Below are 24,687 nucleotides of genomic sequence, written 5' to 3'. Positions count from 1 at the left end.
ACTGTTTCTAGTAGCTACTCTTTGTAATGTCCTTTCATTAATTCTGGTGAGATCCAAGTTTGCATTTGTCATCATCCGGACCGTTGTCGTCACCGTTTGTCTCTAAAGTTATGACTCAATGATGAGCTTTTTGAAGGCGCTCCAGCAGAAACTTGGCAGTCTGGCTACTCACAGGAAGTGTAAACACTCAGTTACATGACTGCCACATGACAGAGACACCAGTCAAAATCCAGGTGTTATGTTATTTAATACCAACTGCAGACTCCTTAACACATGACAAAGCTTACAGTAGGGTCTAATCAACAAAGTGAGGTCACGTCACTAGGATGGATAATTAATGGAGGGATGCAACATACATTTCTGATGAGGTAATGTATATTGATGCCAAATAGTATAACGATATAAAAATAGCTTAATTATTTACATGTTAGGTTTTAGACATAAATGTGCCTGTTTTGCCTTCTAGCACCACCCTACATTATTAACCGTTTACAAATGAGCTGACTTTGTTCAACAACACTTAAAGCAAGAACTAACAGTATCTGTTTATCTATTGGAGATACATTATGGTTTTGTTAGGGGAATTATGTGAAATACATACTATATAGCTGAAATATCTTTGCATTTGAATCTGGACCAGCTCTCAATTTTACAATAGAGGCAACATTTCCCCCTCCAGAAAATATATGTTATGTAATGGTAATTTTGTGCTGTTATACAGAGAAATCTTGCGCTCACAGATTTATACAATGTTTAGAGCTCTCCTTTTTGTTTTTGCTGGATTAAGTAAAAAAAATGTTAACTGTACATATGCATAACTCAAAACATACTATTTTTTTCAGTGTAGGCTGGAAGTGTACAGCTGTGTCTCCTGGCTCTGAATCAGCAGTAATAATAAAATCATGTTTGGGACATGTTACTTTGGAGACATGAGAAATATATGATGTAAACAGTGCGTTTGTTCCTAAATTAAATAGATATGGAACCATGTTAATATGGGAACACACATGTATACACAGAGTGAACAAACATTAAAGATAAAGTTTGTTTGGAACCATGATTTGAATTTAAAATTTTTATCTCCCCTCATAATGCCTGAGCTCTTTTTGACATATCCAAAGTTCAGACTGCATTCATGGCCCCTTTGGTTTTAATGTGAAATCTGTTGCAATCAGAGAGCTTTTCCTGGAAGGCCGGGATGTGAAAGACATAATTTTGCTTTTTACAACGACGTGTTGTTGGATATTGAAGAGGCCAAACCCCCACATCTCCCTATTCTAGGATCCCTGAGCTCATCCATCATAAAGAGAAATGCCAGGGCACCAGGAGTTCATGTCTTTTACTGCCATTTCTCTCTTCACTGTTTATTTCCTACTTTAACAGTTTCCAAAGGCACACTCTGTCCAACAGGCTTCTATTTTGTCCAATACTGTGGCCATGTACGTGCACGTCCACACGTCCAAACACACTGATGCTTTTTTCCCTCCTTTATTTTACCCTTGAATGTTATTGGCTGAATCACGCAACTACCACTACCCTTCAGGACGACACAGGAGTGGATTTTCCCTCCCATCTCATTCCCAATTTTAAAACATAAATAAATAAATAAAATCAGACAATAGCATTTTTTCAAATCAGAACTCCATTTTTATATATGAAAACTGATTTATGATTCCCGTCCCAGCCGCTCCTGTGGACTTTTTCTCCTGTCTAGTCCCAGTTCTGTGATGATTAGTAAAATTGACTTGCATCCTGTGAGAATCCTGAAAATATGTAAGACTCTAACCTGTACACAGTGTTCAGTCAGGCACTGTACTGCCTTTGCACTTCATAATGTCAAAGCTTTAGAAGTTGTGCTTTATATTAAGTTTCTGTCGCTGCTGTAACGGAATGTCTGACTTTCATTTGATGTAGCTCTCTTTTCCATTGCAGCTTGACTTTGTGATTTAGATTTTTAAAATAGCTGCATTTTACAGACAGTGAATATCTTTCCCAGTGTAGTTTCAAGGATGTTTTTAAATTCTGCAACTTGCATTTGGAATAATTATTAAAATCGCTGATCTGAGTATTTCTGTTCAGATGCATGACTTTTGCTGTCAAATAAAAGGAGGTTTTGTTTTGGAGTTCCATTCAAAAACCAGAACTTTGCGGGACACGTGCATGTAAAGGGTTAAATACAGGAAGTTGATTTGGGACTTAATCTCTATGTAGTGTTTCTTCTTCACAACAAAAACTGTATAATAGACCAGACCTTATGTCTGCCGTGTCTCATAATGAATGAAGATTAATCCTCTACCATTTACAAAGCTTGAGTTTTGCAAGCAGAGGAATTTCACCTTGGCTGCAGTGTTGCATGTGTAGGCCCACTTGTTTGTTTGAGTTAGCAGGAGTGCTCGGGCTCCCACTTATATACATACACACTCACTCACACACACACACAAATGATCTCTAAATAAGTGTTCGAGTCTCATAAATCACCTACTCCATAGCTCTGTGACACACTCGCACCCACACCCACACACACATTTAGAAACACACTATGCCACCACACACACTCCAGATAAATAGTTCCTTGATTAACTTCAGCAGAGTGCATTAGAGCCGAAATGTTAGCCTGGACCACAGAGTAGGCTTGTTAAGAAAAAGCCATTTCTTCTCTTGGCGGCAAAGTCTATAAAATTACTTCTTGGCTTGGTGACCATCTAGTTAAGAGACATCTTATGGCTGATGGTGTTAATGGGTAATTCCAGTTATCAGATAGAAATTGGTAACCTCTCAGGTTGCAAGGATAAGAGACAATAAGCATGAAATGGCAAGTACATCAACATCAAAATTGTTTTAAAAGTCATTATAGTGTAAATGCATTTTTTGCGTTCAACCAAGAGGCATTGTTAAACCAGATGTACTGTGAGAAGTCTCAAAGTCAAGCTTCTAATGTCCAGTTCAGTACTTTGGTGGCGTCCTTGTTTATTAGGTTACTACACAAGCATGTGTTGCCTGTTTATCATCCAAGCACAGTAAGTAGCAACACTACATTTAACTCAAATTTTAAGGGTCAAGATCACTCACAATGCATAACTAAAGAGTCATGAGATCTGTACTATATGATTTTGATTTGTTAAGAGAACAAGTAAAGAAAAAGGAAATGAGCAGAAAGGCAAAACAGAGTCTTGCTTTTGGTCTTGCTGTGTTATCTCATCTTTCTGGGTGGCAATGACTGTGTGGTTTCCCCACTTAGCTGCATCAATGGATCTTCAGTGGATCTGTAAATCTGCAGTGTTATGTACAGATGGGCAACAAATGAAGGAGTGGAGAAACATAATGAATGTTGATGCTTCCGTACAGGGCACGAGGGGACACTGAATGGTTTGAGGAGTATGAAAAGGATGCAACTAATATGCTATGGCCTTAACAGTCACAAGATCTCAAACTTGTTGAAATATTTTGACACACATTCATCACCAAATACGTGAATATTTTTTAGAGGAGCGGCCTCCAGTAGAGGTTCAGAGAAAACCCGGTTTTTGCTTGTGATAATTTGCTGGTATATTCCTTTTTTTCCATTTTGAAGAGATTGTGGCAGTATGTTCTTATGGCTGCCTTAGTCCACACTCTTTCTTCTCCATTGCAAATAACACACACACGCTTATTTCCTCACATTCTCATTCACTCGTGCTCACATACTCAACGCAACAGCTCACACAAACTCACATAGAGGAGTGGTGTAATGTGCAACTGATCTGATAACTTGTGCCGGGGGAACACTGTGGCCACCTGCACTACGAGATGCCTCCTGCTGTGTGTGGGAAGAAGTGTGAGAAAGAGAGTGTGTGTGTTACAATGCCTGACTCACAACACCGGAGGTATTCATGATGTCATTACTGGCCCGAGGTCAGGCTCGGGTGTGATGTTTGGAGGTCTAGCCATGTGCTGATGTCACATGCTGCTAGTCCTCAGCTCTTTTGTGTGTGTTTTACTACCATCGTACCTCTGCTGTGGCCGTGTGCTCTCCTCTCTTGGCTTTGTTCGGGGGGGGATTGTTTGTGTTCTGTGGTTTCCTACTCACCCTGGGCCCCAGTGTTACTGCAACACGCATACATGCATGCACACGTACACAACCAAGTGTTTGGTTACAGAGTGATGCACTGGCTAAACATGTACATTGTCAGTTAACACCCGAGGCAAGGAAACATCCCTCATCCTGAGAAGAAGTGCGTCACACTGCCCATAAAGCACCTGTTAATGCTCCGAATTCCCCTACATCATTAGCCTGGTACCGTCCACCCGTAACCGCACCGGTTAGGTCAGACCAATTCTGACTTGAGGTATTTCAGGCGCACTTCAGTGTAGTGCCCAGTAGAGGGCAGGGCCGAGTCTAGATATATTTGCTGAAGAAGAGGGAGCATTTTCACCGGCTTGCTTGTATACTTGCTTGTGTTTTGTTTAATTTGAAGATGTAAGATATGTTTATTTACCTAATGATGTTCGCGTGATATTTCAGAGTTACATGTCAGACAAGGGCTTGAGCTCACATTACTGGAATGATAATAGCAGCTTTCCTCAATCCAGGGGCGGGGTGGGGGGGTAGGGGGTAACCTCCCCTTACAGACCCTCTCTCCTCTCTTCTTCCTCCCTACTTACCCTTTTTCTCTCAGCACATTGATGCTGGAGTCCTGTGTGATGTTTTCCAGATGCCTTAGCTCAGTGAGCGCATTGACAAAAACCTACCTCTCCTCTTCCAGTCGCTCTCACTCGCTCTCTTCCAGTCGCTTCCAGCACACAGTCACTTGCTCTCTCTTGCAGCTCACTGTCTTGTTAAATAGACACTTCCTTGGCCCAGCAGACTTCCTGGAGATAATCCTTAAAAACAATGGCTTACTCTGTGGACACATATCCTCCCTCCCGTTCAAAATCGGATGATGTGCTTTGTGTCATATACGTATAATTATGCACACATAATCACCCTAGGTGCATATTTTAAAAAAGTGTCTCCTGGCTTCTTTAGTGCCCCCTTCCTGTGCCTGTGTGTGTTTGCTGGCCTGTATGTGTTTGTGCCTGTGTGTTGTGACCGCACATATCGTGACCTGTTTGTTTGTGTGTGTAATATGTCTGACCTGTGTTCCACCCTGCTTGATTAACCATTAGCCAATGACTGCCCTCTCTCCGATTCCCTCCATTGCCCAAGCCCAAGCCTTTCAAAGAAATCACACACAGTGAGATACCGGGCGACTGCCAGGCCCTCATTTTGGGGTTTAATGACCTCAGGCAGCGGAATTACCCTGTCACAGTTGCTCTGCGGGCTGCTGTCTCATGCATGTCCACCCTGACGCCATGCTGATGGTAACTGAGATGAGAGCGTCTGTCCGAGTCCGCCTCTGTGCCGCTCTGCACCCACAGGCCTCGTTGTGAAAGCAAACAGACAGTGGACGGTGACAGTGGTGTCATTCTCTCCATGTGCCGCCCTGAGTCAGTATCATGACACAAAACACAGATATGTTTGACTTTTCTGTGACATCCTGCCAGTGTAATGGCTCATTAGACATTTTCTTTGAATATTGATTAAAGGGCCACTCCACCGATTTTACACAACAAGATCAGGTTACTCGTAGGCAACGCTACACATCCTGTAAACTCAGTTGATGTGACGTCATCAGGGTTCTCGTCTTGGGAGTGGGGACTACACATTTATGACTGTAAGACTGCCTGCAACAAACAAAAAAGGTGTGGAGCCTGAAACATACATGGCATTTACCAGGCTCAAAATGACTAACGATAAGGTGTTAGTGGTTGCATTATGTCTTGGTGCCTGACCCATACTACAGACTAAAAGTTGGGATATGTCTGCCTGAATCTGTCATGTGTGAGTCTCTTAACTTTATGGAAGTGTAATGCCAAATTGCTGGAGTATGCTTTCAAGAAAAGACTGATATTGATTGATTTGATGTTTTGGGCCATAAAATATCCATCATAATATCCCGTTTTGTTAAACCAACACTACAAAATCCAAAGTTATTTAGTTTACAATGATGTAAAATGTCCATTAATCTATTTCGACTTATCTATTAATCAACTTTGCTTTTGTAAATGTTTTTGTTTGTAAATCTTGGGCTCAAATACTCACATTACAGCCTGCTTGTGTCTGTATGAAAGACAGAAATTACACAAATTAAAGGCCTAAAGACTATAATATGCGCTTTCAGATCATTTCCATGTTATAATAACCTCTCTCTGTTACCATGTTTGACATTGTACGCCTGTCTCTATCTCGTGCAGGGCGCCCTGACAAATGAGCGCGACTATGAGAGCTTGGTGATGATGAGAATGAGGCAGGCTGCTGAGCGACAGAGACTCATAGAACAAATGCAGAGAGACGACGATGAGGACGGTGCCAGGTCATAGCACAGCAGGACCCAGCTTGGTACCAGCCTGCAACCATTAAATGAAATAATCTCTTTAAGGCTTTAGTTTCATAAAGCCTCTTGAGTGTTTTGTTATCATGTTTAATGTAATACTCTGTTTGGCAAAATAAATCTTTTTAATAACTAAAACCTTTTTTCAAATCTGTGGTTTTAATCCGCGCGTTTAATCAGCATGTCTTTTCATTTACTGAGAACGTAGGATGACTGAGGGAGATACAGAGTAGAAAGAAGTGACAACTCCTGCTGGATTCAGTGCGGTACCAGAGGTAGGAGTCCTAATACTCAGGTTGCAGGGATGAATCAGGGCAATACACTGTCTAGTATAACCATATTGTGTGCATGGATGATATTTTGATAGCTTATTAGTGATCAATATCTTAATTGCAGATTATACAAATTGGACAGATTTGTTCAAAATAAAGACTACCTGGTGTCTATTTGGTTTGCTGCAATAAACTGAGTTGAACAGATATTTAATCTAAATTTTATGAGATATTTTCACATTGTCTAAGTAGTTTTTCTGGTGATTTGGGGGATATCAAATTAATATCAATTAATAATTATATCAATAAATTGCAATAAATGGTAAGAGTATAACAATGTATCATATTGTGGTGACTCTGGGGAAACATACACCAGCCCTAAGCATTATTAAACAAGTTGTTAAATTATTTGAGCCATCTTATTTGAGCCATATTTGAAGTCATCTGGTGAGTATTTACTCACTAGTCTTTGCATTGTAAAGGAGCCAAGGAGGTTCGCTGTGACATCTCATTACTTCATTATTGTAGCCAGCAATGTGTAATATAAAAATCATTCTTTTCTGTTGTCTGCTTACACAATCAGTGACTCTGTGAAAACTTGAGTGTTGTAACAATCCAAACCACAGAGGGTGCAATGTGACTATGTGGAAATCATTTCTCCCCCATGTTAAACCAGTAATCAGGCTGAGATAGGAACACTAGGTAGCCTTTTACAGGAATTCTTGTGGACTCTCTTGATGAAAAGTGAACATACTCTGAAGGCCCTCCATTATAGATCTGGTGGTTTAGAATTAAGATGATTGTTCCCTAGCCTTTGTCTATAATACATCTGAAGCTCTACTTCTGACTGAAAAGTCACTGGACTGCAGCCTCTATGCAAACCATTTATTTTACAGTACTATTGAAAATAATGTAGATCAGGGTTTCCCAATCTGTGGGTCAAGACCCTCCAAGGGGTCCAGAGACACTGTACATCTGACGGTACAAAGGATTGTTAAAGGGATAATTAGGGGGAAAAGATTTGTCACACAAAATATTAATTTCTGCTTTTTTTTCCTTTTTTGTGAAACACTGGATACTACCTCTTCAGTAGTAACTTCCCATAACTAATTACCATAGTAACATTATATCTTGTGACTTAATTTTAAGGAGTCACGAGCCAAAAGGTTTAGGAACCTGTAATGTAGATCATCAATATCTGATAGAGAAAATCCCTTTATTGTTACTAAATACTGTCATTAAAAGAATAGTTTGACATTTCGGGAATATATGCTTATTCACTTTCTCTGCTGGGAGTTGGATGGAATATGAAGCCAGGAGACAGTTTTCTTAGCTTAAATACTGGAAACACGGGGAAACAGTTAGCTTGGCTCTGTCCAAAGGTACAAAGAATCCACCTACAGTACCTTTTAAAGCTCTCTAATTAACACATTTATCTAATTTGATTAATCTGATCATAAACCAAACTATGAAAAGGGTGTGTTGCGGTTTGACGGGGGCTTAGGTGTTGGAACTCATTCTTGGCAGGGAGAAGTGACTTTCTGGAGTCCTGTTGTCGTCGTTGTGTTGCCAGGCAACTAGCGAAGACTCCGGGAAGTCACTGCTCGCCGCCAAGAAATGGTCTGGCACGTAAGCCCCCATACAACCGCGTCTGGCTCCAGCTTAAAATTGAATGGACAGACATGAGAGTAGAATCAATCTACTCATCTAGCTCTCAGCAAGTAAGCAAATTTTACTTTACAAGTAAATACATTTTATTTGCTAAAGCAAAGAACTATTGCTTTAATCACCAACTGAAAGGATTTTATCTAAGGAGTCCTGGAACAATTTGATCGACTTCTACCACGTGATAACTGCTACACTAAGCATGAACAGTACATGGACATCCATTTTTCCTTCATGCGTGATATTATAGGACTGGGTAAATCCAAGGGTTTGCGGCTATGGGTGTGCTCTGTTTTGGGGCAACCTACCCACCTCACTGTTTCCATTTCATACACTTCAGTCCACCCTTGGTCCTGATGGATCATGTCACAGGCCATGGACCAGCTGAAGAACATGCTGCTTGGTTCAAAAACTGTCCAGTTCTGTCTTACGATACTGACCTCAACAAATTGTCTCAAAGTTAAGCTATTATTGTTTGAAGCTATTTCACAATAGGCTTATGTAACATGTACATAGAAGATACTCTGCATTGCTTATTTATGCTCTCTGAAGTGAAACACCACCGCTCTGTGACCCACATTAAGTTAGACTTTACAGTGCCAAACTGTTGTGGTCACCCTGAGTTTTGAAACAAGGTCCTCTACCCGTGGAACATCGATCCATCCAAATAGTCTTATTTTCCTGTCCCTCAGGGGGGACTATGGCGTAATGGTTTGTCTGTATTTGTGGGCCTGTGTGGCGGCGCTTTCTCCTGTCATTGTGTTATTTAGGAGCCACATGGCAGCTTCGCAACATCCAACCCAGTCATTCATCTCTCTGCGAGTCCTGCTCTGCAATTGCCGTGGCTCTGTTACACAATGTCCAGCTGTGGAGCGGAGTAGTATGGTGGGAGACATCTGCTCCCCTCCTCCTGCAAAATCCCCTCATCACATGGTTTTGTTTATGCGTAGCCCTTCTCATATCCCCGCAATGTGGGGAGAAAAAAGGCCAGAAACACACAAACTCTGTCCAAATGACAACAGGGGAAACACAGTTACAGGAAACACATTCACCACCAACCCTGCCCTGAGCCCACAGCGGCTTGTGCTGCATGCGATGAATGGGAGGATGAGTCTGTTGTATGCTCTTTCCTATTAACAATTAGGGCAGGGCATTGGAATCTTCATAGCGTCTTCTCCTGCTCTTTTGTCCTTGTATTGTTCGAGCTGAACCTGTCACACTGGTGTAGGCAGAAAGTAGAATCTCCGTGGTCACAGAAATGGCAAGCACCAGCATCTTTTTAGTGCGGAGGTGGAAGCTAAGTCATGTGTGAGGCAGCAGGACTGGTAAGAGTTTGGCTGTGAGCTGGCTGGCAAAGATTCTGGTTTGCGGGTTAGTGATCCAGGCTGGCCCCAGACATGCGCTGGCAGACCTGGGGCTGTAATGAAACCACCCAGTGTTTTTTGGCTCCGACAGGCAGACTTTTGTACTCCTGCAGTGCTAGTACCTCATTTTGGGGCGTACAGCATCCCTGTAAGGTGCCACAGAGCTGCGAGAGTGCGATGATCATCTTTCGTATGTGATGTGTAGGACTGTGTTTAATAAGTGCTCAAGCAACATTATTACATCATTTAATGATAAGCATATGATACACGTACAAAAACATCTTTACACAGTGCTTTAAGTACAAACCTGTAAAGCAGTGTTTTATTTACGTGGACAGAAGAAAGGGAGTACTGGAGGAGGCATTTTGCACAGGCTGTATTTACAGACATGCCTTTAACATGTTAAGTTCTACTGCCAAATGACACAATAACAATACAACTGGCCGTCACTTCCTACACTTGCACTTAGTCACCAGTACTTGATTGCAAACAATATGGGCAGAGTCTTATAAAATGTCCGGAATGTAGTTCAATATATCCCTTAAAATGGTGACCTGTCACCGATTGATGGTCATCTGAAATAATCTCACTTTAAGGAATTTATTTTCACTTGATAAATGGCTGATTGTATTGAATGTAGAGCAGAGTACCAAAGTTAAAAAAATTTATTCATTCTCTTAAAGGCTCATAGAGGTTTTGATACAGTCAACACGGATCACTCAGTCTCCTTGTGGAGGCACCACACCAGCGTCTGTCCCACCCCGGTCATCGTCAGCAGGCGGAAGCCTATCTTCTCCAGCTTGTCCAAAACCAGGCGAGGTGGATCGTCCACATGGTACTCGGAACTAAATAAGCATAAACACAAAGTAATTCTACTTTCCACAGATGTGGGATTTCTCTGTCTTTTAGTAAACTTTACTTGGAAAGTAGAATGCTGTTAATTGCTCTGGTGCTTGTTCACTTCCTTCCACACCTTGGTTCATTTCCCAGCAGCATTTGAATCAGATTGCCAATGACAACACTTCCCTGATCTGTATTCCATCAGCTTGAATGGTTTATTCTAAATCTGCAAAGCAGCAGCCTTCCCTGACCACATTGGAGTTTTTCCCCCCTCCATGTGACCTGATCTCAGCTCTGTCGTCAATATGTACACTTTAACTGCCAAAATGAAAGAAACACCAGTGTTAAGTGTCTAAATATGGAAATATGGCCCAGTTTGAGCACATTTACCGTACACCTGGTAATCGATTCTGCATGTATGTGTGGAGCTCTGCCTCCGAACGGTGTCATTAGTTTACTGTTCCCTGTTTGTGAGATGGTTTCACGAAACTGATCAAATCAGGATAAAAAAAAATCTTCACCCTGTTAGTGACATTTAAGTCGCGTTTTTTTTGCGGTCGGCACCCTGAGCCAAACTGTGCCTACAAATCTCTCAGTGTAAGGTAATGCCCAAATCTGACCCTTACCTGCCACATTTACATTGAAATCCACCCACTACAATAAGTGACCATCCCCATTTTAAAATACTCACAAATTATTTCCCAGCATAGTTGTTTTCCTTGCTCCCAGGTAATTCATGACGGCTGGATCAGAATATTCATCTCCCACATTTGTAGGACCAGTCTCCTGTAGGAAATAATTAAGTACATTAACTATACAGTGACAGTTTGCTTAAGATGGATTGGGAAATGATTGCTTTGCTAAAACAATATATGTTGTCTGTTATTTGTGCAGATCTGGCTGCGCTTCACTAGCTACACCTGCAGCCCTGTGGCAGGTGCCGATCATAATCTCTAATAACTGGACCGCCTAAAAATAGATCATCCAATACTCGGAGGCTATAGAATTAGGTTGCTCCAGTCGTGCAGACAACAAAATGAACATGCGCAACAAGAGGCCGACAGCTGGGCAACATTTGTTTTTAATTGAGGGCTCCATGGCAAACACAACCATAGGCGCGCTGTTTGCCCTGCCTTGTAACCTTGATTGCTTGTTGTTTTCCAGCTTGCAGAATATGACAGCCTACTGCATAGCTGTAATCTGCAAGTGAGGACCTTGATTGATTAGCAGTGATGCGCTGTGTTGTCTGCCAAATAAATAAATAAATCCCTAAATCTCCAACTCGCGCGCGTCTCTTCTGCAAGCATGACACGAGTCATTTACAGAAGCAGGATACACACCAGTCGGATCTGCGTACTGATGAACATGTAAGGCATCCCCGCTCCCTGGCGATGGATCTCGATTCCTCTGGGAATGACTGAGGAGGTTTCTTCACACGCGCGACAGTCCCGTCTCCAACTCGCGCTTCTGCTGACAGCTCTTCCCGGAATGCGGAAACGCCCACCGCGACGGACCAATCGCAGCTTTTGTCTCAGCATATGTCCGTCGCCTGCTCGGTGCACAAAGACTTGCTCAACTGATGTGATCAGTAGTTTGTTGACATGAGAAATGTTGGCCAGTGTGCATGCACCAGAGGAAATGTTATTTATGCAGAAGGCAGTTTCATCACCCAGCCTAGATTTTCTATCTTCAGAATTAAACATCCTCAGTACAGAAGTCCACAGGAAATTCTCATCATTCTGTGGCTGGGAAAGTGTAGATATCGTGTTTTGTTTTCTCCTGCGTTGATATTAAGTCATTTGTTTAACAAAACTCATAAGGCATTAGTTTATAAAATAACAGACTAACTGTAGCTAAATTCATTAAGCATTAACTTTTTATTGTTTTGTACAAACACACATTTTTGAAGTACTACAGTTTTTCTCACTGTCCAATGAGTTCGCACGGATTTAGTTTGCGTAATAGGCTACATTTGGTAAAAAAATTATATTTGTGTGCATGCATGTATTACATTGACCCGCACTGTCTGGAACTTGAATTTCCTCCTCAGAGATTTATTAATTTCCTGCAGCGCAATAATAATAATTTTGGATCAGTCTTGTGACTTAGAGGGAAATGAAAGACATAAACCAAAGGCAAACAACAATGGCGGAGACGCTGATAAAATCTGCAATATGAATGTAATGTCCCGCTGATGCCAGAGGAGCCCGACGGACATTCAGTGGGGCTCTGCATGTCATGCACAGTGGGAAGGGTAATTTAAAGCCTGATCGCAGCTTGATATTGTTAGTAGATATTGATAGTAGGCAGACATGAGTCTGAGCAAACCAGAGCTCATTTGGAAATGGCCTGCACCACCGTCAATGTTGAACACATAATCTTAGATGTTTTTCTTTTTTTTTTGTTGTGCTTTGACAAGATGTTGTTGCTACAGTTGATACATTGTGAGACTTCATGGATACTGTTTGTTTTCTGTCAAATGCGTCTGCCATCCTGAAATGATCTAGAGCCTGTCATCTGCAGCCCCATTCATTCAGGGGGACGCAGGTGCTTGGTGAGAATTGCTGAGAAGATTGCCACCTACTGGCTTCCAAAATCAGTGTCATCCAGTTTGTGTTGCTTGTCTCTTTGATTTTTCAAACAAACATCTTTCAACATTGGTCAAACACGTTCACATACTGTTCATTTGATAATCAATAATGTCACATTGCTTTCCCCTTTGGAAAACAGCCACTTGTTGATTGACAAATGAGTGTTTTGGCTTGAGATGAATGAGCTTCCATATGAATCATTTGTGGTGGGGAAAAAAAGAGAGGGGTGTTCCTGACGGATGTCTATTTTTTTTATGTGTTTTATTTGTCCCTGTCAACCTGAGACCTCTTTCAGGAAAGAAAACAGGAAAACAGCGGGGTTGTCACAGAGGCCCCAAAAATAAACCAGAGACCCCCCCCTCCCTTGCCAAAAGAACACTCTCTCCAAACATGTTCCGACCCCGGCCACTTCCTGGACTCCTGCGGTGTTATCCTGCGCTGGCTCATCTGCTGCTGGTTATTGGAGTGCAGGGTCACGTCTTCTGTGACCTGTGGTGACAGTGGAGCTCGTCCCTGGTGGGCCCGCAGGAAACAGTTTGATCTTTTGATGAGGCCTTTGCCTTCACCTTCTCAGCTAAAGTGTGATGGCCTGTTGCAGGAACGCTTCCATCAAACAAACTGGTAGTGTCATGCAGAGAGAATCTTCTGCAACAAAAAAATAAATAAATAGAAAATGCCAAATTACAGCTGTCACTCTGACTCCACTATGCAGAGCCCGTATAGCAATATCCACTGCAAATTCTGCAGAATTCATTAATGAAATGAAAGCACTAACTAGAGCTTATCCTGCAACAGGTTCAGGAGTGAATTTGGTTCTTAGGACATAAAATAAATGTCCCCTTCGATGTAACTAGAAATCCAAAAATATCACTAAAAATATGATTTAATGGTATTCAATACAGAACAACCTATTTAACATGTATTCAAATAGAAACACAAATCATCCAGAATAAACTTTATGTCTTGTGATGTCTAACGTCCAGTGCCTCAGATATCCCACACGCAACATCAAGCTTTCTGTGATGAATATGTCTGACGGATTTACTTGCTGTGAATATGTGTGGGTGACGACCTGCACCGGATGGCTGCACTGCTAAAGCAATCACTTTAAATCACTGTGAGTGGGGACTGAATATCAATGCATTATAAAGCAGTCACTGTATGTATATAATGATTTAATGTAGGTGTATATTGGCGTGATATTCCAATTTTCAGCAGAGGGATTTAAACTGTGGGAGAGCAGAGACAACAGGCAGCTTTCTGATAGATTTGGTGTTAGGGTTAACCTCTGTATAGGTTTACATCTGCTTAATTGTGATGAATCGCTATTGTTAAGGCATGTGTTCCTTCTTGAGACTTTTATGCTTGTGCATTTACTTGTGTGTGCCTGCATCTGCCCAGTTCCCCTCTTGAGGAGCTTCATAGTCCCTCCTCTGCAAGGAGATACATCATTGACCTCCTTTCCTTTGCTGTTTTCCAGATTACACCCAGCAGTTTGCATAAACTGTCTCCAAGCTGCAGAGATATTACCCAGCAGCCTTAGCAAGGTTAAATTCTCCTTTCCTGCTCCTCTCTTTGTCTCTTCTTTTCACCTTACCTCACCCCTCTCCCTTGCTTTGTCATGCTGCGCTCAGTGATTGACGATTCCGCTGGCTTGAGGGATTACACAACACATCATAACCTTACATGCTGTACATCGCTGTGCAACGTTTGAAGCGCTGTCACCAGGTTAACAATTTGTTGAGAAACACCAGGATGCGGTTTCAGTGGTTGTGCATACTAGAATAGTTTGTTTAGGGAGACTTTCTCTCAGTGATTAAGAATAATGTCATCAGATATTTGGGACGACAAGTTCTTACACACTGTGTCTTTTCTCTCATCACCTTGAGTCAGAGCTTGATTTTGTGCAAGGAGCATGTCTCCATGGGCAGCCACAAATGGGACCCATTGGGCAATTAGTAACAAGAAACAACATGATGTGTAATAAACACAGAGGAAGAGAGAAGAGATTTAAGAGGGCTTGAATGTATCAGCTACATAGTTTGTTGGTCTGCATTCCTCAGCATTGTCTGTGTTGCATCCCAGTGAGTTTGACCACAACAATGTGCATTTAGTAAGACTAATTATTACTACTTAGACACAGTAAGGTTGACTCAGTTAGATGCCTTAGTTAGACGGACAAAAGAAATTCCTCTTTGCTAAATGTATCTCGATGTGGGGGTCATTATAGTTCATCCAAAGAGCTCCGGGAACAGCTGTTCAAGATAGAACTCATTTGGGATTTATTAGCAAATCAGTGGCTCATGACTGAAAAATCAGGTGCGTCAATTCAACATTCACTTTTTTGTTCAGACATGAATTGTTCAGCCCAACGTTTGCTTTCTCCCAATGATTTAAACATAAAAACCTTGAAAGTTTTTCGATGGACTGAAACATTTAGGAAATCAGGCTTTCGAAAAATCGGAACTTTTCCTTTTTAAAGAAAGCCGTTCAGGCCTGACCACCACTTTTCAGCTCATTCGTTACCTTTTGTTTCCTCTCATTACCAGATCATGAAAGCGTTTATTGTCATTTCCGCCTCAAATTTGAACAACCTGAAATTATGTGAAAATAGAAAGAAAACTAGGTGAACAGTGATGATACTGGTTTATAAAACCATTAAATTATGGCATAAATGCAGTACATTTTACAGTAATTAAATACACTTTTTCCTGCAGAATGACTTTTTTTTTTGACATACAGTAAGTAGAGCTTTTGTTTCAATAAAATTTTTAGATTTGAACTTAGGTTATGCTCTGATTGGTGTTTACTGAGATTTGCATTGGTAGAGAAGGAGTTAAAGCTTTGGGCCTTGATTAAATTCTATGTCAGTGCATTGTTAAGTCCTAAATGTAATAGATCTGTCAGTTCATTAACCATCAGTAGGCCTATATAAGGACAGGGAGATGCATAAAAAGTCAGAAAGAGTTGGATAATTGTACAGAGAGAGCAATGATAACATGGATGCATACCGCTAGGACTGAGTCACATCATGGTCCCCATTAGGCCTGTAGTTATTATCATGGTTTTTATTATATGTTGCAGCATGTGGTTGTTGTTTATGAACAAGTCCGGCAGAGGTAATCTGCTCAGTGTATCATTGCAGCTTCACTACAGCAAGAATGGCTGCCCCTAGAAAAATAACTACGACAATGAGCTTGGCAAGGGCAAAGGGACAGCTAGACTTTGTTTAACGCATAACAACAACAGCAAGACTGCGCAAATTTACGCTGAAACATGTCGTGGCAGCTGTACAGCATTGTGTGATGTATGTTATGAAAAGCAGCTCTTTTTCTTCACCCACCCACTGTTAATGCCTTCTGGAGATCACTTGTTGCCATGGTTACTTTGCTATGTAATGCTGAACCCCACTTACTGAAAGGGCAAAGTGATTTATAAGGATTGTAAAATCCTTAACGAGCGCGCATCAGCTACAGAAGCTGACATGAACTTTGTCCCATTCAAAGCCTGACATGATTTTCCATTAATAAAACAGGGGATCCTTGAAAAGCCGACTGTCTGCTGAATATCCGGTTGGAAAAGAACTGTGTGAGCAGAATATCCAGATGCATAGTGGTCTTTAATATTGCTGCCCACAGTAAACAGCATAATCACATGAAAGAGGAAAACTTCAATTGCTGTGGCCTTCACTTGCCCTGACAACAAAGGAGGAAATAGAGCGACGGACGATGACAGTCAATTATGTGACAATGATGTCATGGTAATACCGGCTCTGATCAAGGCCACATGTCTGATGGGGTTCCCTTGCTATTCTCCATTCCCTGCATCCTTCATCCCAGTGTATGGATTTTCCGACTGACAGGGATTGGTAGTACAGGTGACACATACACATTAGATCCAAACATTGTTACAAACCACATATATATCAATAAAAACAAGTTATATTAGAATCAAGCTATCGCCATAGTTATTGCAAAACACCACTTCGTGACAATGTGACAATAAATTACCATCTGGCAGTGTGATTTATTTGCCTTATTGTGACAGATAACTAAATTACAATTGCGGGGCTGAATCCATGAAGGGAATACATCTGGAATGTGACCATTTAACACGTTTTTAGGGTTTTGAGGTACGTTGAGACTGGCGTGACTATCATGAGTAACTCAGTGGAAAGTGGAAATGTTATGGTTTTACAAAATGATAGATGAAGTTGAGGGCAGAAAGTCACATTCTTAAAAGTAGTGTGGTCGGGATGGTTGCTGTGTTCCCAGCCCAATAGCTCACTGACACTTATGTAATTCATAATTTGCTGCTTTATTACAAGCTCCATCTGAAGCACGAGGTCACAGGGGAGACATGGACACCCACACTGCTACGCACATACGCACATTTATATGCTGTGTGATGTTTGCATTTTCACTCTATTTTTCTGTCTGTCTCTACATCTCACTGCATTCAGCTGAGTGGGAGGTTGAGCAATGAGGCTTAACATATAATCCAGACCTCCCTTCCTTATCTTTGCTTGTTCTATTCTCCATTTTCACTCTTACCCTTCCTCTAACCGCTTCTGGGAAAAGCCTGGGTCATCTTTAACACTCCTCTTTTCAGCTTAAACCAAATTCCACACAAGTCATATTCTCCTTATCTCCTATCAGCACTCATGTTATGGGTCACTTCAGGATGTTGGGATGTCCCAGATAGAGCTTTCCATTCTGCTGTGTTGCTCTGTGAACTCCTCTACACTCGTAGATGGAATTACGAGTTTGGAGCTTTTGCAGACTTATAGGGATGTTAGGATATTAAATTTGGCTTTCAAGTCAAGAGCAGTAAATTAGTTGACTGTTGGAACATCTTGAGTGATGGCAGTTTCCTCAATTTGGCTTCCCAGAGCTGTAAAATGATGCTGTGTGTCAGCCAATGGGCAATGAAATACCATTCTGCGTTGGATCAAAATCCACACTGACAGGCGGTTGTCTAACACCACACAGACATGGAGAGTTCCATTTCTAGAATAAACTACGCAAGACAAGATATTACTTTCCCAAAGAGATGACTGAATATGTTTTATTTACTAACACATTTGAATCCTCCACAAGCACATAAATCTTGATTTTGTTAGATTAGTTGACCCAGAATTCTGCGGATATTAACTAACACCATTCAGAAGGAGCTAAATCAGTTAAGAGAGCATTATTGTATTGTTAACTGAGTCATGTTGACACACTATCTGCTCCTATGTGGTTTATCATATAAGTTGTCATATTGTTGGATGGTTTTCCTTTTGCCCCGCTGTCTGTGTTATTTGGGTTAGTTTTTTTATTTTAGTATATAGCCCATATCAATAAAAAGTTTATCACTCACACAAAAGAAATAAACAAAACAGAGACGCAGTGACATGGAGGGCAGAGTACTTTGTGAATAGCAACCAGTGGTTTTAAGCTGTTGAAATCCATTGTTAAATCGTAGTTAAATTTGTGGCAAAATCATAAGTAGGTTATTCATGGAACTTAGACATTACCTTACTTAGGAAGCGCAGCTGTTCAACATCGCATGGGTGTTTCTTCTACGCCCAGACGCTGGGGATCACAACAATAGGAGGTCAGAAATCGCAACATGGAACTTCCGTTCTCCGACTTTAAATGGAACGCAGCGTGGTAGACAATATTCTGATTAGTAATGTCAAGTTAACAGCCCGTGCTATGGATTTTTCCCTAAGTTTAATTATGTGTTTCTAGGTATGTGAAATGCAAAAAAACATTCAAGCTGATATTGGATTGATCTGTGGGAGAACACTGAAAAGAAAAGCTATAAATGTCTATATCTAACTGTATAGCCATTGTATTGCAGTCAGTGGTTGCATTTCTGTTAAGTATTTTCTGATTTAATCAAGCCACAATAATACTCATCTGAGATTGCTGAGACAGGATACTAAAACAAATTGACAAAGATGTGTGCAAGATGACCTCAGAAAGATTTGTACATAGCATCATTCTCTTTCGTGCCGAGTGCTGTGGTGTTCCCGGAAAGACGAGTTTGTCTGGGAGCCGTTGTACCGTTGCTCCAAAACCACAAAGGCTCCCACTTCCCCCCTCTCTGGCCCTCCATCTCCTCCCCTATCTCCTTCATTCCAACCTTCCTGTCCTCCAGCTCTGCCTTTCCAGTCCTCTGCTTGCACCCCCCTCTCACGTCATGGCCGCCTTCATGAGCTGCTTCCCATCTTCCCCTTCGTCTCGGTGCACACTCCAAATGCACCAGCCCGGGGTGAGTGGCTGCTTCTTATTCCATGTCAGATCGATCCCAACTGGGCCACAGCCTAATTAATCATTTCCTCTGAGATATGGTGAGAAAATCACTTTCAGAGTTTGGAGCGAGCAATCGATGTAACGTGAAGCTCTCTACATGTCCAGTCACACACGCACACAAACCAGAGAGGGCTGTGCACCTTTTGCTCTATTCTCTATTTTACAGGCAGCTACTTTGACTCCATGAAGCCACACACTTGATTAAAATGGTTGTAGCCAAATGAACATATGGATATCAGATGTTGTGCCCGTCTTTTCTAGCCTTTCCCCTCCCCGGAAACAAACTTGGGCGCATATGGAATTGTCAAAACACACTGCCACTCATCATATATATGTAAACCTTCATGCAAGCGCACTGGTTTTTTCGAGCGCGCTCACTAAATATGCACTTTGGCTCCTTCAACCTGACACACACACATACACGTTCATACACAGCCTGCTCTCTGTCACGTACCATCTCCCTCTGGATTTCTGGACCTCCCTGCTGCTCAAGCTGTGTGACTTGGCAGTACATACCGTTGCACAGAAAACAGCACCCAGGAGGTCATCGGGTGTGTGCGCACGTGAGAAAGTCAGGAAGGCTAGCGGCAGAGATACTGCATGCACTGTACACTATACAGTACAGTGTGTTTTCATATGAGGGCGAGCACATTTGTGTGTGCAGTATGTTTGTGTTTGTGCATGTTAAGCACCATTAAACAGGTGGCTCCGTATCGCTGTGCAGCCAGACCCTGATCCCCTCCTGAGAGGAAACACTCCTACAACTCCCCGGTTCCCTCCTGGCTTCTCAGATTTTCATTTCTGCACTCTAATGGCATTTGTCTCGCCTTATCCCGTCCACCCCTCTATATACTTTATTTGAACTCCCCCTTTTCTGACTGTGGCTTCCCCTTTGCCCCCCTGGGCTGTTTGGCTTGGCTGCTCGCCCAGATTAGTACACTTTCTGTTCCCCAGTCATCATGGTCATTTGGGAGGACTATTTTCCTTCATGCATGTTCAGCGTTCCCCCTGAAGTTCCACCATTTACTCCCCCTCGTCCTCCTTGTACCACTCCATTAAACAGAGGTCTCTGGCAGCCGGGCAAAGGAATGAGCCAGAAAAAGAACATGCCACATGGAAAGCTTTATCTGTTTCCTCCCAACGCTCATCTGAAAGAGATGTCACAAGCTTATCCAGAAAATTGGGTAAGAGTTGCTGCTCCTCTTCCCACATCAGTGAGACTTGGAAGGAGTACATTTCTGAAGATATGGTTCTATGCCCCAAAAAACCCTCTAAAACACAAGCTAATGTCAGATAATCACACGCAATACTTTCATCACAAGCTGTTTGACCACATCAGATACCATGTAGCGGCGAAGAGCGGGATCCAAGGGATTTAGAATTTTTAGTCCAAATGCAAAGAAAATGCCAGCAAAAACCTTGTTGGTCTTGTTACCAGATTCTTGAAAACCATGCATGTTTCTTCTGCTGGTTCACCATTCTTATATTACCAAGGTGAGGACCTGCAAAAGTGGAATATGCCTCAAGGTTTTGTCTTTCCTTTACCCTGTCATGTGAGTTACTTCCTCCAGAAACCCATGCCTACTCAATCAACAATTTTGGCTGCACAGACTCTTGCGCTGGCATCAAGCCGCTCTTGTGTTTAGCTGTTTCTGTATCCAGTGATAAATGTCCTTGGCCTTTATGGAATGCCATCAATCCAGCACAGTCATTTCCTTGGTGTGAATGTACCGCTTCCCATGTGTGTTATAGTTGGCATGCTGAGCAACATGGTCTGCTTACATCTTATTAGCACACTGACAAATTAACACTGCTTGTGCTAAACAAATGCCTTATTTCCAGTCGCAGCATGAATGAGCGCAGTTCCCAGAAATGTGTTGAGCAAAGGATGGTGCTGGCTCTTTTTATACTGCACTCTTTTCCTGGCTTTTTAAAATCTGTTATTTTGATTAATCTTTTCACCCTGCTCTTTGTTAAATCTTCAATTTCTGGTGCATTCTCAAGAGAGAAACAGTGTTGCAGAACACTGCATTACCTTTACCCCACTGATCAAACTATGGTAGATGTCAGATTACAAAAGCAAGAAAGCTGTTTTGCTTGGAAATTATGTCACTGGACATTAATACTTTTTAACTTTGTGGAAGTGCCATGGATAGTAATTCAAAAACTATAACTTAGCCATTTAGCCACAAATCTTTTCTAAATAGGCTAAATTGACACAGTTGTAAATAATGGAGTGTAAGAAAAATAAACAATCTGTGAAAATTCTTCCCAAGTCAATTGTACCCCTATTTTTAAAAAATACTTTAAACTTCTTATTGACTCTACAGTATTTGCCGTTGCTATATTGTCTACAATGTTTATAGTTACTGTTAGTATTGTTTTATACTTACTGTGCAGGGTATTTATAGTGTCTTGGAGGAACTTAAAGTAAGTGATTAGACTACCAATCAGCCTGTACTTCTTGAACTTGATCCGTGTGTTAGAGAACATGATAGAGTGTTTCATTAAATTCATTCGTTAAAGCTAAAAATCATCAAATCATGCCTGTTTTTTAATAAGGCCATGGGATAATGGTTAACATCACTGTCATGCTATTAAAACCACTGTGTGACCACACAAGCTTTATGAGTAGGGACATGGTCATCCACAAGTCACCACAGCCATTAGGAAAACAGATGTATTATGGCATGAAAGCTAGAGACCAATGCTACTTGTGATTAACATAATAGCTCTCTTCGGGAAGGTTGCAGTATGTTGATGCAGTACAGTTCTATTGTATTTTTTCCTTTAAGTACAGTGATAAACCACAGGTAACAACTGAAAACCTTTCATGACCCGAGTTATTTAACGTTTCTTTGCTGTACGATGGACTGGCGTCTTTGATTTCCTGCAAACGCGAGCACAAAAATCCACACATCTAAGTGCAAGGGAAGCATGTTTTTCAAAGCACACAGTGTCACCTGGCTAATCCCCGCTTGCCCCACACCAACACTTATCAATGGTACTGGCGGACAGATCCACAGAAATTGTTTCACAGTCACTCTTTTTGCTAGCTTACAGCACTTCATAGGAACTGTGCTAAATGACAGAAAGTCCAATATTCACTTGTCTCTTTGCTCAGCTCTGCTCTCCACCAACTCCTGAGGGACATATCTAGCTTTTTTAGCTGTTAAAATGTTAAAATCCATTGTGTTGGTGCTGAGCAGGTAGTGTACAGTGGATTTATCAGAGTTTTTTATTTTTTATTTCTGCTGAAAATAGCTGCCTGCTGCAACTGGAAACAAGTTAGATGAGAGAGGTGAGAGTGAACCAAAACGTTAATTTGCAGGGCTGTAAAACTGAAACAAAAGATACAAAAAAAGCTTTGTGGGGTTAACAGCAGAGATGGGTGATAATTCTGTATAAATTTTTCACTATTAGAGATCCTTTTGAAATTATCGTAGTCATTTGATCCACTTTTAGTATAAATATATAAGTACAGCTTTAATTTATTTGTATATCAGGTGGGGTAATCTGCCCCAAAGTGGGAGAGAATGAATTATTCATTTGGGGCGGTGATAGATCCCTCAATTTCTTCTGTCATGTGTTGCTGTGTTTTCAGGAAAACGTGTTGGTCGTACTGTGGCACACCACAGTACATTTTCCCATGTCATCCACTTTACATGATGGAACTGGAAGTGACTGAATTGCAGTGTTAAGTATTCTTTTTCCTGTAAAATTACCTGACATCCTTCCTTTTCTCACTCAAAAGCTGACATGCTTTACCTAAATCGGTACAACCTTTTATGACTCATCATAAATCACCCTTGCATGTTAAATACTTCACTAGCAGTATATTATGAAATGAGGAGTAGGTGTGATGTCAGCTCCGGGCCAAACTAAATGGGTGCCAAGGAATGTGAACGATAGAATTCAATTATTTTGGTGGTGGTGGTGGTGGTGGTGGGGGGTGGGGGGGGTTATGTTTTGTGTGTAGCGAGTGTTTTCTCAGCTGGTCCACTCAGGAGGACGAAGGCCCCGGTCCCTTTGCACTCAAATGTCCACATTTTCGCAGTGGACCTAAACTACAGATGGATCCATTACATCAGTGAACATTCACGCTTCAATTCATTCAAGTCGGTCTGCCCTAATATTGGTGACCCACCACAAGTACAAAGACAGATGTCAAATACACATACATGTCCATTAACTGGAACCGTTTTACATTTAGTTTGCCCTGTCTGCATGCACGTTGTCAGTGGTTTTAGATCTTTTATTAGAAACCTACACACTGGATGTAAAAGTCTGTAAAATTTGCAGACATTAAAAGACATGATGTTGAACTAATTATAGGTTAGAGATGGTTGTGCAGACCATTTAAAGGCAAAATAAATGAACCGTGGGGTTGCAGGACTTTTAGATTTCTCCTTATAACAAATGATCATTACCGTAATGACATTTATATGTTGTTTTTGTTCATTTTTCAATCTGTGCGATTATCACATTTACCAAAAAATAAACTTCTCTATAATAATAAAATTCTCTAAAATTAGAAAATCTAGTCATTATTTTGAAAAGGGGCTGCTCAGGAATTAGGGGTTTTGAACAGAGACTCAGGTTAAAGCTAGGGTAAGGATTTACAATTATGATTAGTGCCTGGGATTACAGCATGAGTCAAGTACATGTCCCATCAACTGAGTTTGTGTGTGCAAGTCCATCACGATGTGTGTCTGCATGCCCATATATATTTTTGAACTGTGCTAAAGATGTTGACTGGTTCTTTTTGTAAAATGAAGTCTTGGATTAGTTCTATCTGTTTTCAAACATGGCAAAGTCCAGATCCTCTAGAGCCCATGTAATTCCCAATTTCCAACCTATCAACAATAAACACAACAAGTGGTCTCTACTCCTGTTTGCATAGTAACCCATCTCAGAGACCACACATTGCCTCTTAACATGGCAGGCCTCTATCTTCATACATTTTCTTGGACAAAGTCATTTTCTCTCAGAACCAAAGGGCTCAAAGCAGAGTGTAGCTGTTGGCTGCAGCTTCTGGCAACTCTTTGACCACTGTGACGCAGAGGGACTTGTGTTGCTGAGACGGAGCGAAAGGCGCGAGAGAGCAGAATGTCTTATTTTTGCTGGCAGAAGAGAGAAGCACTATCTTGGAGGCGGTTCTCTGCAGAGGCCCATACATCTTAGTTCCTGGCACCATTGGGGGGTGGGAGTGCGCGCGTGGGAGGAGTGAAAGGGAGAAG

At 41.5% G+C, this 24,687-nt stretch overlaps 2 protein-coding genes across 4 annotated transcripts in view; one reads left to right on the top strand and one right to left on the bottom strand.

Moving 5' to 3' along the window:
- Window positions 1-6,548, top strand: part of dnajc17 (DnaJ (Hsp40) homolog, subfamily C, member 17) — a 34,131-nt gene extending 27,583 nt beyond the window's left edge. For all 3 annotated transcript variants that reach the window (XM_046062949.1, XM_046062948.1, XM_046062947.1), the window contains one exon: window positions 6,274-6,548. In XM_046062949.1, the coding sequence (XP_045918905.1) occupies window positions 6,274-6,399 (126 nt within the window). In that variant the 3' untranslated portion in view covers window positions 6,400-6,548. The remainder of the gene's footprint in view (window positions 1-6,273) is intronic.
- A 3,395-nt stretch (window positions 6,549-9,943) lies between these two features.
- On the bottom strand, window positions 9,944-12,084 carry gchfr (GTP cyclohydrolase I feedback regulator). Its single transcript, XM_046061657.1, has 3 exons — window positions 11,892-12,084; window positions 11,243-11,337; window positions 9,944-10,556 (listed from the first exon to the last, which is right to left on the bottom strand). The coding sequence occupies exons 1-3, from the start codon at window positions 11,925-11,927 to the stop codon at window positions 10,427-10,429; spliced, it is 261 nt and encodes an 86-aa protein (XP_045917613.1). The 5' UTR covers window positions 11,928-12,084; the 3' UTR covers window positions 9,944-10,426.
- Window positions 12,085-24,687: the final 12,603 nt, after the last annotated feature.

The sequence above is a fragment of the Micropterus dolomieu genome, linkage group LG11, assembly GCF_021292245.1.
Source record: "Micropterus dolomieu isolate WLL.071019.BEF.003 ecotype Adirondacks linkage group LG11, ASM2129224v1, whole genome shotgun sequence".
NCBI lineage: Eukaryota > Metazoa > Chordata > Actinopteri > Centrarchiformes > Centrarchidae > Micropterus > Micropterus dolomieu.
The sequence above is the reverse complement of the archived record's forward strand: the minus strand, read 5'-3'. Positions and strand labels throughout refer to the sequence as shown.